General features: G+C 46.8%; 1 protein-coding gene across 1 annotated transcript in view; it reads right to left on the bottom strand.

Moving 5' to 3' along the window:
• wscd2 (WSC domain containing 2) overlaps positions 1-2,121 on the bottom strand; it is a 289,995-nt gene extending 287,874 nt beyond the window's left edge. The window contains exon 1 of the mRNA XM_078554462.1: positions 1,380-2,121. Within this exon, the coding sequence (XP_078410588.1) occupies positions 1,380-1,794 (415 nt within the window). The 5' untranslated portion in view covers positions 1,795-2,121. The remainder of the gene's footprint in view (positions 1-1,379) is intronic.
• Positions 2,122-15,856: the final 13,735 nt, after the last annotated feature.

Genomic DNA, 15,856 nt, shown 5'->3' with positions numbered 1-15,856 from the left:
TACAATTGAGAAGGTATGTCAAGGTTTTGCCATTAACAGACTACCAGAAGTAGTCGTTTCTGGTAATAGCACAGCATTTACTAGCGCTGAGTTTCAACGATTTATCAGCCTTAACGGTATCACTCATGTAAAAACTTCACCGTCCCACCCTTCCTCAAATGGACTGGCCGGAAGGGCGGTTCAAACATTCAAGGCCGGCATGAAGAAGCTAACTGGCGATTTCTTAGCAACCAAGCTAGCACGCTTTCTTTTCAATTATAGGACCACCCCTCACACAACAACAGCTGTCACACCTGTGGAGTTATTGTTAAAATGCCGTTTCAGGACAAGATTCATCTTAATAATGCCGAATTTAGAGGGGAAGGTGGGAAGGAGTCAGAAAACTAGACATGACTGGCATGGTCGTGAGAGGAAATTTACCGTGGGAGAGACGGTAAATGTGAAGAGATTTGGAGAAGGACCAAAGTGGTTACCGGGTGAAATAAGAGCAGTGACTGGACCTCTACCTTACCACATGGAGGTGGAAGGCCAGGTCATATGGAGGCAGGTGGATCATCTAAGGCAGAGAGAGACAAATCACCAAGCAATGATTCCACCAGTGTTCACAACCGGGTCAGCGTTTCCTGTTGAGGGAACTCAACTCATAACAGGCATGTCTGATGTTCCTGTAAGGGTTGAGGATCCAGAACTGCAGGTGCCCATCGAAGCACCTGATGTTCAGGCAACTCCGGAAAAGGAGGTTCCTGACAAACCATCTGAAGTTGTGGAGCTGAGACATTCAACTCTATCAATAGGACCAACTCGGCCGCCTCTCACAACAAACTGGTGATGAGGATCCAGCATCTACCTACTGAGGGTGCCTCAGAAAAAAGTTCACTACAGCTATGCTCCCATTTGCCGCACATGTAGGTCTGCTTCTGTCACAGTGTCATCATGAGAAATGGTTCAAAATAGAGGGTAAAATACCTCAGTCAAACTGAAGCAGGACGGAATACTAATAACAAGCCTCATTCACCTAGGATTGATTTATAAGGTCAATCCAGCCCTAGTAAATGATTTGCATTGGTAATTTTTCAAAGTGTCCCCAGGCAACTTGAGACCGGATGGTTAGCCCCGTTTCAAAAATTGATTAATTTGAATATTATCACTTAAGACTTTGTAATCTCAATGTTTTTTTTTGTAAGCTAACCGTTGCTATGGAGATAAATAAACATCACCAGCCTTCTCTGCTTGTGTAACGCAAGATCTCTTGGCAAACGCTTCAGATGTAGGGTCAGAGGATTAGATTTCCAGTCCTCACGTTGGAGGGCGGACAACGAATGACATAAGAAACAGCAGCAATTGTCAACAATGCGAACGTACGAATGGACCTGACCTACCTTTGTTCTCGTCCTGGTCTCTCGACATTTTCCCCTTCAGGGCCCTGCTCCAGAGCCCCACGTGCTCCCCGGATCTCAGTTTGTCCGCGGCGTCTTGCGAGACCGGTTTCAGCCAGGGGGGGCCGTATCTCCGCGGCAACGCCTGAGGCTCCTTCTCCGGCACTTCCCTGTAACCCCTGGCGAAGGGCAGGAAGGCAAACTTCTGGAGTCCCCCAGCCCCCACGGAGCCACCCAGGCCACCGTTGGCCGTCCCGTCACCCGGATACGAGGCCCCGCCCGTTAAAGTGCTGTCCCGCACGAACCCTGAGTGCAGAAACATCAAGCTGCCGGCCATGAGGTAAATGATAATGAAGGTGAAAAATCGGACTGGCTTCCGTCGGAAATACCGCTGTATCTTTATCGCTAATCTGGCCATTCCCAACTCATAACCTTTTTTTTTAAGTGCTTTTGTAATTCAGGACGGCGGGTAAAAAAAATAAAATATTATCTCAATCAACAGCTTTTCAAAAAAAAAAATACAAAGGGAGGAAGTTTTTGTAATCCACGCTAGGACTGGTACGGCCATGTGATTATTCAGTTGCCGGGTCAACTATTTTCCTCACAACTTGTGCTTCATCGGTTTGGTGTTTCCTCGCAATATGAAAGGGAATTAAAAAGAGCCTTGAGTTCCCAAGGTGATCGTTCATAAGGGAGCTGTTATCCTCGCTGCTTCTGAAGAGCTACTTACATTCCTTATCAAGAAGAGGAGGAACACCCTTCCCAACCCTTCCACCCCTCCCCCCCACCCCACCCCCCCCCACCCACCCACCCACCCACCCCACTCTGCCCACACTCGTCCGCCTGGAGAGGTAATTCGCCCGTCCAAATTTCCGTCTTCTGAGGTACAATCTTCTCAGCAGGCTGTAATCTTATATTCAGGCAAGACAGTCGTAGCCGAGTATTTTGATATCTTCCTCCCTCAGTTAAATTGTTCAGGAGGGCCCTGGGGAGCTGAGTGACAGAGGGCTCATATCAGGTAGCTGAAGTGCTGGTTTGGACGTGGGTCGGCTGACGCAGTTCCCAATTTGTTCTCAAATCCTGGACGCAGCTTCCCTGCGAGCATCCTTTTGTTTCGGGGGGGTTCCTCTTGCTTCCCCCTTCCGCCACCCGCCACTTTCCCCCCCCACCCGCCACACGCCCACACGCCCACTTCGGGCAGATGGGTCTGATTCAAAACCCCCTCCTGAGGCTCCAGCATGGGGGCTCGAGGCTGCAAAGGAGTCGCTCTTGGTCGGTCAGGCGCCCGCACACTTTGTCCATCTGCACGGGTTCAGCTCCTGCAAAAACAGAACGGCATACAAAATCAAAGCTGTGGTAAGCAGTGACCTTTGAAGAGAGAGAGAGAGAGAGAGATAGAGGCAGCAATTACGACAATAGTCAATTTATAACCTGAAGATGAAATTAACTTTATAGATCTGAGAGCCAGTTTTCTAGTCGTTAATATATTTGCAAAATGTCATCTGTGCCAGTAAAAATACTGCCAGTCATTCTTAAGTTTGACTTATTCTCTCACACTTGAAGCTGCGGCATAGCAGAAGCCCTTCCAATCGTTCAAACCCGGCCCAAGCCCCCGTCCTTTTTAATGAAGGCAGCAGAAGCTGGAAATTCTCAGTGGGCCTGGCAGTGTGTGTGTGTGCAGAAAGAAACAAGAGTTGAGGTTTCAGGCCGATGGCCTTTCATCAGGACTCCAAGCTGGTTTGATGCGTGAGACAGTAAAGGCATTGCCCCCTATTTGAGAAAGAGCTATAAACCAAGGTGTTCCCCAGGTGGGATTCCCAATTTGGGCTGAGGTAGTAAGCCAGGGGCAGGGAGTTTGCAGTCATTGTACAATTGGCCTGTGCATCTTTGAGCCAGTTAGTGGGATAGGCTTCCTGTACCTGTTTGCTACTCAACGATTTAAGCCATACTTGTGGACAGTAAATAAAGACAAGATTGGGTGCATTCCCTGTCAAGCACATAGAAATTCTGTGCAGATGTCTGATGTCGCTTGGTTTGGCTACTCTTAAAAATGTTGGCTGAGTTTCACCATGTGTAAAGACACTCAGCTGAAAACATATCTCCCGGGACAAATAAGCAAGACACGAAACTCCTGGGCAAACTTATATTTCTTTTTGCACTGCCCCGCTCTCTGCCCTTGTGAGGAATGAACGGAAAACTCCGAAACGGAATATTATTTAACTTGGACAGGTGGTTTTCCACAGGTGGTGCTCATTGTGTTCCAGAGACTATGTGTTTGTCTTTGTCTGTCCTTGTCTACAATGTCAGATTTCTTTTAGGTCAACAGCTAATAGAAAGCTTAGCAGCCTGGTAGTTTTGTTTGCTTTTTGCATTGGTCTGTTGGATAGAACAGGAGGAGGTCATTCAGTCCCTCGAGCCTGCTGTGCCATTCAATTAGATCATGGCCGATCTTTATCTCAACCCCAGTTAGCACACTTATCCATGTATATATGTTCAGATATGTCTAGAATTAATAAATGAACCCACAACGTGTTTCCACAATCCCTTGTGAGTGATTGGTGCCTTTATAACATTATAACACACACAGTATGAGTTCCATCTGCTCACTCACTTAATCGATCAATGTCCCTTTGCAATTTTTTGCTCAGATCTACACTACTTATTGTGCCACTTAATTTAGTGTTGGGCTCTGGGTAAATATTCAGCAAATGTTCAATTCATGCACTGAATAAGTAGCAAGATTTAAAAGCCATATAAAAGCTCTGACTGACCTGAAATATAATTCTGTTTTCTTTTCATAGACGCTGCCAGACCAGCTGAGTGTTTCCAGCATTTTCTATTTCTATTATATAACAGGCATCCTTGTTTTCAAACCCCTCTTTGGCCTTGCCCCTGTAACCTCCCCCAGCCCCACAACCGTCTGTGCTGTGATCTTCCAATTCCGGCCTCTTGTGCATCCCTGATTTTTGAGGGGCCATGCCTTCAGCAGCCCAGGCCCTGAGCTCTGGAAGTCCCTCCTTAAGCCTCCCTGGCTTTCTGCCCCTCTTTCCTTTTTTAAAACCTTCCTTAATATCTACCTCTTTGACCAAGCTTTTGGCCTTCCACCCGAACATCTCCTTCTGTGGCTCGGCATCTAATTTTGTTTGATAATGCTCCTGCAGAGCACCTTGGGGGTGTTTTGCGATGTCAAAGGTGCTATATAAATGCAGACTGTTGATGCTGCACAGCAATAAAATTAGATAAATAGTTGGAACGGTGTGCAATCGAAGTTAGTTTCCCACAGCGTCCGATTAGGTAGCACCTCCATGGATGACGATCAGAATGACCGACCCTGCTCAGATGAAAGGACATTACCCAATAGCGGGAGTGAGGGCAAGGGGTTGCATTAGATTCGTTGCGGAGGGAAAGTTCAAAGGGCACCTATTAGGAAAGCCCAATCAGCAGAGCTGTAAACAAGGACTGCGTCTTTTATGTAAGTCCTGCTTCTTTGAGAGTGTTCAATAATTTATGAGAAGACCACTGAAAAATTCCATTAATACTAATGTACATTTGGTTATGAATCACACGTAAGGGAGTTTAATGAAGTGGAAGGTCGTTGCATAACAGCCAGCTCCAAGCAAAACCCTGTAGCGTGAATGTAATCCATTTTAATTTTCCAGGTACACCACTGCTTGCATCAATATGTTCAGTGCTTAACCCCCAACTGAAACAGTATTCCTGCAATAATAAGAACAGGAAATGCTGGGAAAAACTCAGCTGGTCTGGCGGCATCGGTGGAGAGAGTTACAGAGTCGACGTTTTGAGTCCGTATGACTCTTCTTCAGAGCTCTGAGGATGAGCCACACGGACTCGAAACATTAACTCTGCGTCGCGCTCCACCGATGCTGCCAGACCAGCTGAGTTTTTCCCAGCATTTCCTGTTCTTATTTCAGATTTCCAGAATCCGCAGTATTTTTCTTTTATCTCTGTATTTCAGCAATGTAGCCTTGCAGTTATTTTCCGACGTGAAGAATAAAGTAACTCTTTTAGTAACCAGCCTCCTGCAATGGGAGTGGAAGTGGTGTGGGCTGTTCCTTGGGAACCTGTAACACTGGGGGTTGTTCCGCCCCCTCATCCGCCATATTTCTGAGCTGTGGGTACATTCTCTTTGCTAGATTTTCCAATGCTCCCCTCCTTCTCTGCTGGAACCATTTACATCTCCTCTGGACCCCTATTTTGTCTCTCTGCACCATCACTCCTTTTGTCACGTAATCTCTCCTGCCCTCCACCACGTGGTGGTGTGAAGGGTTAATGTTAAATACGTAAATACAGTCTACGTCATGTGCGATGCAACATCACACGACGGCAGAATGTGCTGAGAGATAGTTCAATGTGGAGCCTCGCGCTAAGTCTGTGTTGTACATAGTTAGTATAATGTTCAATCAAAGGTAAAGTGTACTAACAGCCTTGCCTCCAGCAATAATTATGGATGGCCTCAAGGCCCATAATGATGATAACAGAAGTATCACAGATCTTCCCTTTTGTTCCTTTCCTCTGGCCTCACACGTGTACCAAAGCTGTCTATCTCTAACATCTTCCAGTTCTGAAGGTTCATCAACCTGAAACGTTAACTTGGTCCCCCTCCCAACAGGTGCTACCTGACCTGCTGACTCTTTTCCAGGATTATTGGCTGTTCCATATGGAATCTCACCAGGGAACCATTCCCGCCAATATTCTTTGGGAGTTAACCCTCTCTCGGCTGAGTATCCCCTCGCTGCAATAACATAAAATGAAACAAATCTCTTCCAGGTCAAACGTGTGAAAATATCAAAACACACCTGTCAGTGCATTTCAGAACTTCTCCCGATTAAGTCTCGTGTCACAGCATCGTCCCCCGTTTATGACAAAAGCAAAATTCGGCAGATGCTGGAAATCCGAACAAAAAAAACTCTGTAGGTCATCGTTAACCCTGTATTGCCCTCCACAGATGCTGCCTGACCTAATGAGTATTTGCAACGCTTTCTGTTTTAGATTACGAGCATCCACGGTATTTTGCTTTTGTATTCGTGTCTAGTTCACTGCCACTTCCCTGCCAGAGATGCCCACCTTGAAGGATTTCTGTTCTTCTCTCTGATGGGACATCTCGAACGTTTTCCAGTTCTGATGAAAGGCCAAAGGCCTGAAACGTTAACTCTGTTTCTCTCTCCGCAGACGCTGCCAGACCTGCTGAGCATTTCCAGCATTTTCTGTGTTTATTCTCTATTTATTAATTCAGTTCTGCCACCACCAGTGTACAGGTCACAAACCTCCCTCAGCCAGCTGTCCAAATTAGCTTTCACCATTGAAACAAAACCTTATGAACAGGTCAGCAGACTGTTCAGTAGTGATCAGCTTCATTAAGAAAGAGCCATTTGACAAAAGAGTTGTGAAGGTGTTTAACCGAGCACAACTGGTGTATAATCATTGATATTCATCAACGACCTATCAAGCTTAATCCTCTCATAATCTGCTCTATCACGAATGCAAGTCAATCCATTTCCTGCTCCTTAGGAAAGTTGTATTAATAGTAATGTAATAACCTGTAATAACTTGATATCGCAGTGGTTCAGGTCTCATCATTTACCGAAGGTTCAGTGGTGACATAAGGGAATTCAGGAGAACCTTCTTTACACAGAGAGAGGTGGGAATGTGCAACTTGGTACTACAAAGAGCAGTTGAGGAAAATTGCGTAGATGCATTTAAGGGGAAGCTAGATACGTATATGAGGGTGAAAGGAATAGAAACATATGTTGATGGGGCTAGATGAAGTAGGGTGGAAAGAGGCTCAGCACAGACCAGATGGGCCAAATGGCCCATTTGTGTACTGTAAACTCTGTGTAATATTCCACATATCCCTCTTTCATCTCCATCTGTACTTATCCATAATCCTATTGTTTTACCAGATATTAGGGATTAAGGGCAGGATCTTTAGGTTGGTGAGCAGGAGGGCAGGGCCTGTTCACTGTCGCGTGGCGGAACTCCCGACGTCACCCCGCGTCATTTCTGTTTTCAGGTCGGTGGGGGCGCAACTGAGTCAGCCGCGCGCCCCCCGACCCCGACCTGACCTGTCACCAGCCTATTGAGGTCATTGACAAAGTCATTAACCTCATTAATGGACCTGCCCGTCCAGCCTTAGGGTTGGCGGGCAGGCCGGGAGCTTCAGAAAAAGCACGAAACCTCATCCACCGGCGGGATGAGATTTCATGGGGGTTTTTAAAAACTTAATAAGTGTATGATTTAAGGTGATGGACATGTCCCAACTCATGTGACAGTGTTTTTGCACCTTTACCATTTTTAAATTTGGCGCCGATCTCCCTGAGGCAGCACTTAGCCTCAGGGAGACGAGTGTGCTTATGCGCGCGCATGCGCAAAAGAGTGCACTCCCGGCTGAGGGAATCCCAGGGAGCGCTTAGCACCTCCTGGAGGACGTCACGCTGGGCAGGCCTTAATTGGCCCGCCCAAGTAAAATGGCGGCTAGCCCCCGATCGGGGGCGCGTCTGCACGCACCCGCTCCTGCACTTCCCCACCGATGGGGGGGAAAATTCTTCCCTAGGAAAATAAGTCAAAAGGAGCTTAAAGAAAATATTATATTAACATCATAATGGCTTCTTATTAGGTAAATATGTGAACACAGGGTTTGAAATTTTCTGTGATGGATGTAATGTCATTCCTTGGAGGGCATCACTATAGACTAAAACACTCTATATGTACACCATATCCTTCAGAAACGGTTTCAGAATTTTGCACAGTCAGACATTTGGACACAAAAAAGGGAAAAAAAAATCAATTGTTATAGGATTGTCACTCAACCAAGAGACATCAAAGTCTGTTAAGAACCATGGAAAAATGTTGGCACATATAATCAATTAGGAGATTTTTTTCAAGGTTATTCCCTAATTGAAATGTGAAATGCTGTGCAGAATTCATGATTGAGTGTGTTTGAGTAATTTGAACAAATGCAATGCGTGCGGGTGGTGGATGAGGTTTTTCTTCCTTGCCGTTCGCTGTGTTTTGGAGATTTATTTTCGAAGAGGAAGCTGCGAACCCATTCGGGTCATGATCCATTCCCTTAGGAGCCTCTACACAAAGGCAATAATCGGTGCACCGGCGTGTAGGGAATGTAACAATCGCTTGCATTTATATGGACATGGCTTTAAGGTGAAAGGGGAAAGGTTTAGGGGGAAGTTCTTCACTCAGAGAGTGGTGAGATTGTGGAACGAGCTACCATCTGACGTGGTAAATGCGGGCTCACTCTTAGGTTTTAAGAATAAATTGGATAGATACATGGATGGGAGAGGTCTGGAGGGTTATGGACTAGGTGCAGGTCAATGGGACTAGCGGAATAATATTTCGGCACAGACTAGAAGGGCCGAATGGTCTGTTTTCCGTGCTGTAGTGTTCTATGGTTCTATATAGCACCTTTAAGAGTGTAAAACATCCCAAAGCAGTTCACAAGAGCGTAATCAGACAAAAAGCACATGATCGTATGCTGGATATGAATGCCAAAAATGGGGGCTGAAGAGTGAAATACAGAGGACTCGGGCTGGGTATTTACCTGCAACATCCTTCTTAACCGACTCCTTTTAAAAGCTGGACTTACGGTACCCAGATTTACATCCGAGAAATGTTTGGCGATGCATTCAAAATGGTGCACCTGGTTCAAATCCAAATGGACGGCAATCTTAATATTCTGTTATAACACGAGTGCCAAACGCAGATGAAGATTAAAGTCTGGAAAGTAGTGGTGATCAAGCTCAACGAACTTGTTGGGACTGGACGCAGAAAACAATGTTCATCCATTGCCAAGATCGTCACCAAGAATACAATGGACTTACCCTCACCATTCAACCAACAGAGAGGCGTGGAGGGGAATTTTAACCCTGAAATCAATAGGATGAGCATCAGCAGGGTTCTATAATGAGCGGGCCAACAACTTTGCCAGTTATTGCCCAGGCAGTGAAAATAAAAAAATACCCCCAGTGAAATTCTTTTAGAATTCTTATCATGTCTTCACTTACAATGAGTCTCGGAGCAGTCATACCACCCAGGTGTCATGCAGTGACTAACTCCAACAGAAGAAAACCTACTCACCTCCCCCTAACATTCCAGCGCATTACCATCATTGACTCCCCCATCATCACCACCCTGGGGGTTACCATTAACCAGGAACTTAGCTAAACCAGCCATTATAAATACTGTGGTTACAAGGAAATGTCAGAGGCTATGAATTCTGTGGCATCTCTTAACTCCCCACAGCTTGTCCACCATCTACAAGGCACAAGCCAAGAGTGTGATGGGATACACTCCACTTGCCTGGATGCATGCAGCTCCAGCAATACCCAAAAATCTCAGTACCATCCAGGACAAAGCAGCCTGTTTGATCATCACCCCATTCATCACCTTAAAAATTCACTCCTTTCACCGGGGGCGCACAGTAGCTGCAGTGTGTACTGTCTACAAGATGCACTGCAGCAACTCACCACGACTTCTTTGACAGCACCTTCCAAACCCACAACTTCCTAGAAGGACGTGGACAGCAGATGCAGTCCAACATCAGCACATGCACATTCCCCTCCAAGTCACACACTATCCTGACTTGGCACCGTATCATCATTCCTTCATCAATAGCTAAGCCAGAACCCTGCAAACTGCCTGCCCCACAGACAGCAGCAGTTTGAAATGGTGGCTCACTACCAACTTCTTAAAGGAAATTAAGGCATGAGCAATAAATGCCGGCCTTAGCTGCCAGGGACATCCATATCCAGTGAATTCAGCCCCGAGCATTCAACTATTAGATCATGACTGATAACTATTGCAACTCCATTTACCTGCCTTTGTTCCAAATACCTTGATGCCATTGCCAAAAAAAAAAAGCCTACTGATCTCAGCCTCAGTGGCCCTGCAGCACCCAGAGCCTCTTCTGCTCACCACCATCAGCTGCATTGGCACCAAACCCCTGAGAGACTCCAACTGGTCGTCCAGAGCGTCAGTGTAGGTAGCTTTCCAGGACACCTGAACTTCCAATATAAATGCCAAGTGCCCCCTTGCTGAGGGTGAGCCTGAGGTCTACTCCCCAATAGGGACGGCTCCTGTCCCTGGAGATGCTAAATCTGCATCGGTTTTGCTGCCGCCGTCAGGTTTAGACCTTCCTCAACCAACAAAGCAGGTCGGGATTCCGATTCAATAATCACAAACGGCAATTTTGCATGTGCAGTTGTTTTAAGTCCACTTCACGATATAAATGGGGACGGTTTCTATGCCAACAGGACTGAGCACTGGGATTTGTGAAGCAGGCTACCTGAGTGAGCACGACATCGCTTTCCTGCTGACAGCTCCAGTTCAATGGTCTCGCTGAGGAATGAGTGGATGATCCTGCATTTGTACAGCACCTTCTCAACCCGAGCACGCTCCAAAGCGCTTCACCGTTTCGACACATAGTGTCGGATACAGGAAACGCAGCAGCCAATTTGAGCACAGCAAGATCCCACAAATGGCAACGCGCAAACGGCCAGGTGGATGAGAGGGTTCACAAAGGTATGCGAAAGTCCTCCTTGTGTTGCGCGCGATGGCGTGACAGCGATTTTATCTGTGTTTGTAAAGATCCTGACCATCATGTTGGCAATGTGATTCCCAGGCAGACTAAAGGTAAAAGATAGCTTTAAAAGTGAACAGCTTCAGTTTAAAATATACAAGCTCAGGAGGGCTGGGTTTTTAGGCTCTGCCCAGGGTGAGAATGGAGGGGTGGGGGGAGGTGAGACCGGAAATGCGAATTGCCGGCTGCCTTGCACGTTCGCCGGCTCCATCCCACCATGCGGCCATTTTCCCGCAGGCAGGATTTGGGGGGCCGGTGGGAGGGGTGGGGTCAGAGGTTAGCAGCATTGCCACACACCCGGAGAGTAGCAGGTAGCCAACTGAACCTGTTAATGGTCACTTAAGGCCAATTGGTGGTGTCCCGGCTGCAAAGGCATTTTTTTATCTTAATTTTTGACAAATCGGAGAAAGGGCATGTCCATTTTGGGGCACCCTCTCTATCACTTACCCTGCCATGGCATCCTGCTGTGCCTTCCAAGCTGGGTGGGCCTCCTCTTGGCCCTGCAGCTGTGAGTGCCTGTCTGTCGTCCTCAATCGGATGGTGAGCTGGCTCCTGGTCAGTATTTGGCCAATTTGGGGGAAAATCACAGGCAAGTGACCATTTCCCGCACGGTGCGGGCTTCCGACCCCCAATTACGATGGGATTCTGGAAGCCCGCAGGGAAAATCCTGCCCCTGATTGGACGATGGTTGCATTGGTAAAAGCAGCACTTATTGTGGAACCCACAGCGTTCTGGGTCCCCAAGCCAAGCAGAAATGAAATACTGACATATCTGAGGGATAGGGCCTGCTACAGAAGGGTGTACTGTCTGGAGGCAGGAATCCAGACAGAAGGGTGTACTGTCTGGAGGCAGGAATCCAGACAGAAGGGTGTACTGTCTGCGGGGAGGAATCCAGACAGAAGGGTGTACTGTATGGAGGCAGGAATCCAGACAGAAGGGTGTACTGTCTGGAGGCAGGAATCCAGACAGAAGGGTGTACTGTCTGGAGGCAGGAATCCAGACAGAAGGGTGTACTGTCTGGAGGCAGGAATCCAGACAGAAGGGTGTACTGTATGGAGGCAGGAATCCAGACAGAAGGGTGGACTGTCTGCGGGGAGGAATCCAGACAGAAGGGTGTACTGTTGGGAGGCAGGAATCCAGACAGAAGGGTGTACTGTCTGGAGGCAGGAATCCAGACAGAAGGGTGTACTGTCTGGAGGCAGGAATCCAGACAGAAGGGTGGACTGTCTGGAGGCAGGAATCCAGACAGAAGGGTGTACTGTATGGAGGCAGGAATCCAGACAGAAGGGTGGACTGTCTGGAGGCAGGAATCCAGACAGAAGGGTGTACTGTCTGGAGGCAGGAATCCAGACAGAAGGGTTCACTGTCTGGAGGCAAGAATCCAGACAGAAGGGTGTACTGTCTGGAGGCAGGAATCCAGACAGAAGGGCGTACTGTCTGGAGGCAGGAATCCAGACAGAAGGGTGTCAGCAACTCAATTGTTCTGTAATTTAGACACTGGAGCCAACAGGGGATGGAATGCCAAGTTTCCACTCAAACCCAGGCATTACCACCCCCACAGACAGCAGACATAAAAACAAGCCCAAAGTGTCACATGAAAACAGGACAAAACAGCGCAGGAATTGAAAGGAGAGAAAATTGGAGCATTACATGAAAGGATAAAACACCAATACTAGCATGGCTTCAATTTGCAGACCTAAACCAGCGGCAAAGTGAAGGAAAAACAAAACCTCATTACATTCTCCATGTTCGGGTGGCTTAGCAAACTGGCAAAGGAAAAATTACACTTGGGCCAACTTGGGATAAGCTTTGTCTGCATCGCGATTGCAACTTTACCCATCTCCATTTAATCCACACTCCTTTAGCCATCGGTCGTTTGAACTTTCCTCTTGGACTGAATTTCCGCTTTTGGGATGGGAACCAGGAGTGGGACTGTTTCCCTCTCCCAAACTTGCACTCATCTCACCACTGACCACCCCCCCCACCCCACCCTCCTCAGAGGGGGGTGGTGGGGTAACTGTTGCTCTTTGGGATTTGGATTTGGGCAGAGGTGGTGGGCACCACTTAATTGGTACGGAGGTGGGCTCCCTGCGCAATCTGGCAGCCGTTGGACCACTCAGAGGCCTTCGGACATGAGAGGAGCAGCAGGCTGCGATAAGGAAAGTAACTGAGAGGGTGCTTCCAACAGGGAGGTGCCCTCTCACCGACTTTTTTTTAGAAATTGAAAATTAATAACAGCAGAAACAGCCGGGGTACAACAGGCCACACATCTCACAGAGGGGGTGTGCAGCCCTGCTAGGCCCCAAAACCCATCTCCCCTATAATGGAGACGAGGGGAGGAAAACAGAATGTCCGGAATTTTCCACCCCCCCCCCCCCCCCACCCGACCCCGCACCCCGGCGGCGGGGCTGATGAGCCAATGAAATCACCGTTCACGTCGGTGGGACGGGAAGATTCTGTTGGCGTGAGTGGCTGGAAAATTCCGGCCAATGAGTCACCGCGGCACGGTGAGCTCCGCTGGAAAAGGCGGAAGGTGAGCTGAGGACTGAGTTTGGCAGCCCGCTCACACATGAAGAGTTGCCCGCTTGAGAAGTGTGCCAGTGGGTTGCTGGCACTCGCGGGAACAGCAATCAGCCATTCAGTCCCTTGAGCCTGTTCCACGTTCAATTAGATCATGGACTGATTGACCTAATTCCATCCACCAGCTTTGGTTCCGTAACTCTTCCTATCCTTGTAATGAAAATTAATCAATCTCAGTTCTGAAATTTTCAATTGACCCATCACCCTCCCCCCCCTCTCCCCCCCACCAACCTGCCCCCCACCACCCCACCCCCCCATCACCCCACCCCCTCATCCTCACCTGCCCCTCCCCCCCCATTGGACAGTGATCCAGATTTCCACTACCATTTATATGAAGAAACACTTCCTGATATCACCCCTGAATGACCAAGGTCTAAATTTAAGGTTATGTCCCCTTGCTCTGGACTCCACCAAAGGTAATAGTTTATTTATGTCTATCCTACTGTGTAGTGTACTGAGAAAAGACCGTGCAGACTCACTGCAAGCAGCCACTGTTGAACTAACTTTCATTGCATCCCCCCAACAGAGAGGGCAGTATAACAAAATGCTCAGCTCTTACAATATACCACACCTATCAGCTCCTTTGGTCTTAAACACCTCCTTAATCCACCCCCATGAGACTATAACATCTCGGAAAGAAGGTGTGAAAAAAATAAACTAGAACCGAAAGGCTACCTTTAACATTGCATCATTTTTAGCTCACCTCAACAATTCATTCAACCTCGTCCAAACAGCATCCTTCAAAATGGTGACACATGAGGTGCTGCAACTATGCAATCAGAGACATGGGAAGGATTTGCAAAGAACTAGTTCATGTGATTTTGGTTTGAATATGTTCATTCAGCCACTGGAAGGCAAGGCTTAATTGCAATACCTGCTGTAGATACAATCCTCAGTCTTGTACCACACAAAGTACATGGATTGCAACATATGGGCAAGTTGGCAGGCTGCTAATCACCAGTGAGCAGACTTTAATGAGATTTGAGATAGCAGCCTGGAGTTTTCCTTTAAATTATGACTTAGTGTTTCTAAAATAAATACCAGAGATTAAAACAAAGGATGATGTTACACTTGTTATGGTACTCTTTCGAAAACTGGACTGCACAGGCTCTGAAACAGTACACTGTAATTGTTAATAATGCATTAATAATATTAAACCTGCTGTGTTTGATTACAGTTAAATTAAAAACCTTGTTGAGTTAATGAAGAGAGATGCCTACTTGTCCCATCCGCTGTGCTTTGACTTCTAATTTCTGCTCATTTGTGGTTTGGAGGAAGGATAACAATGTTGGTAACGAAAATTTACATAATGTCTTTAATGTGGAAGAAATATTCCAAGGGGCTAATTCACGGAGGTACATGGGAGAACTGGATGCTGAGATTCAGGAAGGATTAGGAGAAACGGCCAACAGCTTAGTCAAAGAGATGATTTTAAGGACAGTCTTAAAGAGGGTCTTAATGCTCGCTCTACACTATCTGCAAGTCAAAAGTCAGGGTTCACTTCAGAAAATAACTCTCAGATCAGTCAACATCCATGAAGAGAATGAAACAGTTAACATCTCAGATCTAGTACCCCTGTATCAAAAGGCTTCTCCGCAGATGCTGATCTGACCTGCCGAACATTTCCAACATTCGAAAAATGTTCCAGGTTTTCCTACTCATTTTTTTTACTTAGTTCTGCGTAAAAAGGTCAAAATGCAATTGAGCCTTTTGATTTAATTTATTTTTAATTTAATTCCCAAAGAGGCTCTGGGTTCCTTCCAGAAGAGGGGTGTCCAGAAAGAGATCTTTAAAATTATGAAAGGGTTTGATCGGGCGAGACGTGGAGAAGGTGTCGGGGGAGTCCAAAACTCAGGGGCCATAAATATAAGGAGGAGGGTAGTCACTAATAAATCACAGAGGGAATTCAACAGAAGCTTACCCGGAGAGTGGTTAGAATGTGGAACGTGTTACCATAAGGAGTAGTTGAGGTGAATATCATAGATGCATTTATAGGGAATCTAGATAAATACATGAAGGAGAAAGGAATAGAAGGGTACGTTGATGGGGTTAGATGAAATAGGCATGTGTGGACCATAAACAACAACATGGACCATTTGGGTGGAATGACCTGTTTCTGCACTGTACATTCTATGTAGGTTTATCCGGATTACTAGCTTTTAACTGAACGTCTTGTATCTGGTAGAATTTACGTGGCAGTAATATTTAACTGTCAGTCTCGGACAGTAGGATAGTTGCCCACCACCACTTTAGATAAGAATGTTTCATTTTTAAAATTCAAGCATGCAGA

The sequence above is a fragment of the Cetorhinus maximus genome, chromosome 12 (assembly GCF_964194155.1).
Source record: "Cetorhinus maximus chromosome 12, sCetMax3.hap1.1, whole genome shotgun sequence".
In the NCBI taxonomy this organism is placed as follows: domain Eukaryota; kingdom Metazoa; phylum Chordata; class Chondrichthyes; order Lamniformes; family Cetorhinidae; genus Cetorhinus; species Cetorhinus maximus.
The sequence above is the reverse complement of the archived record's forward strand: the minus strand, read 5'-3'. Positions and strand labels throughout refer to the sequence as shown.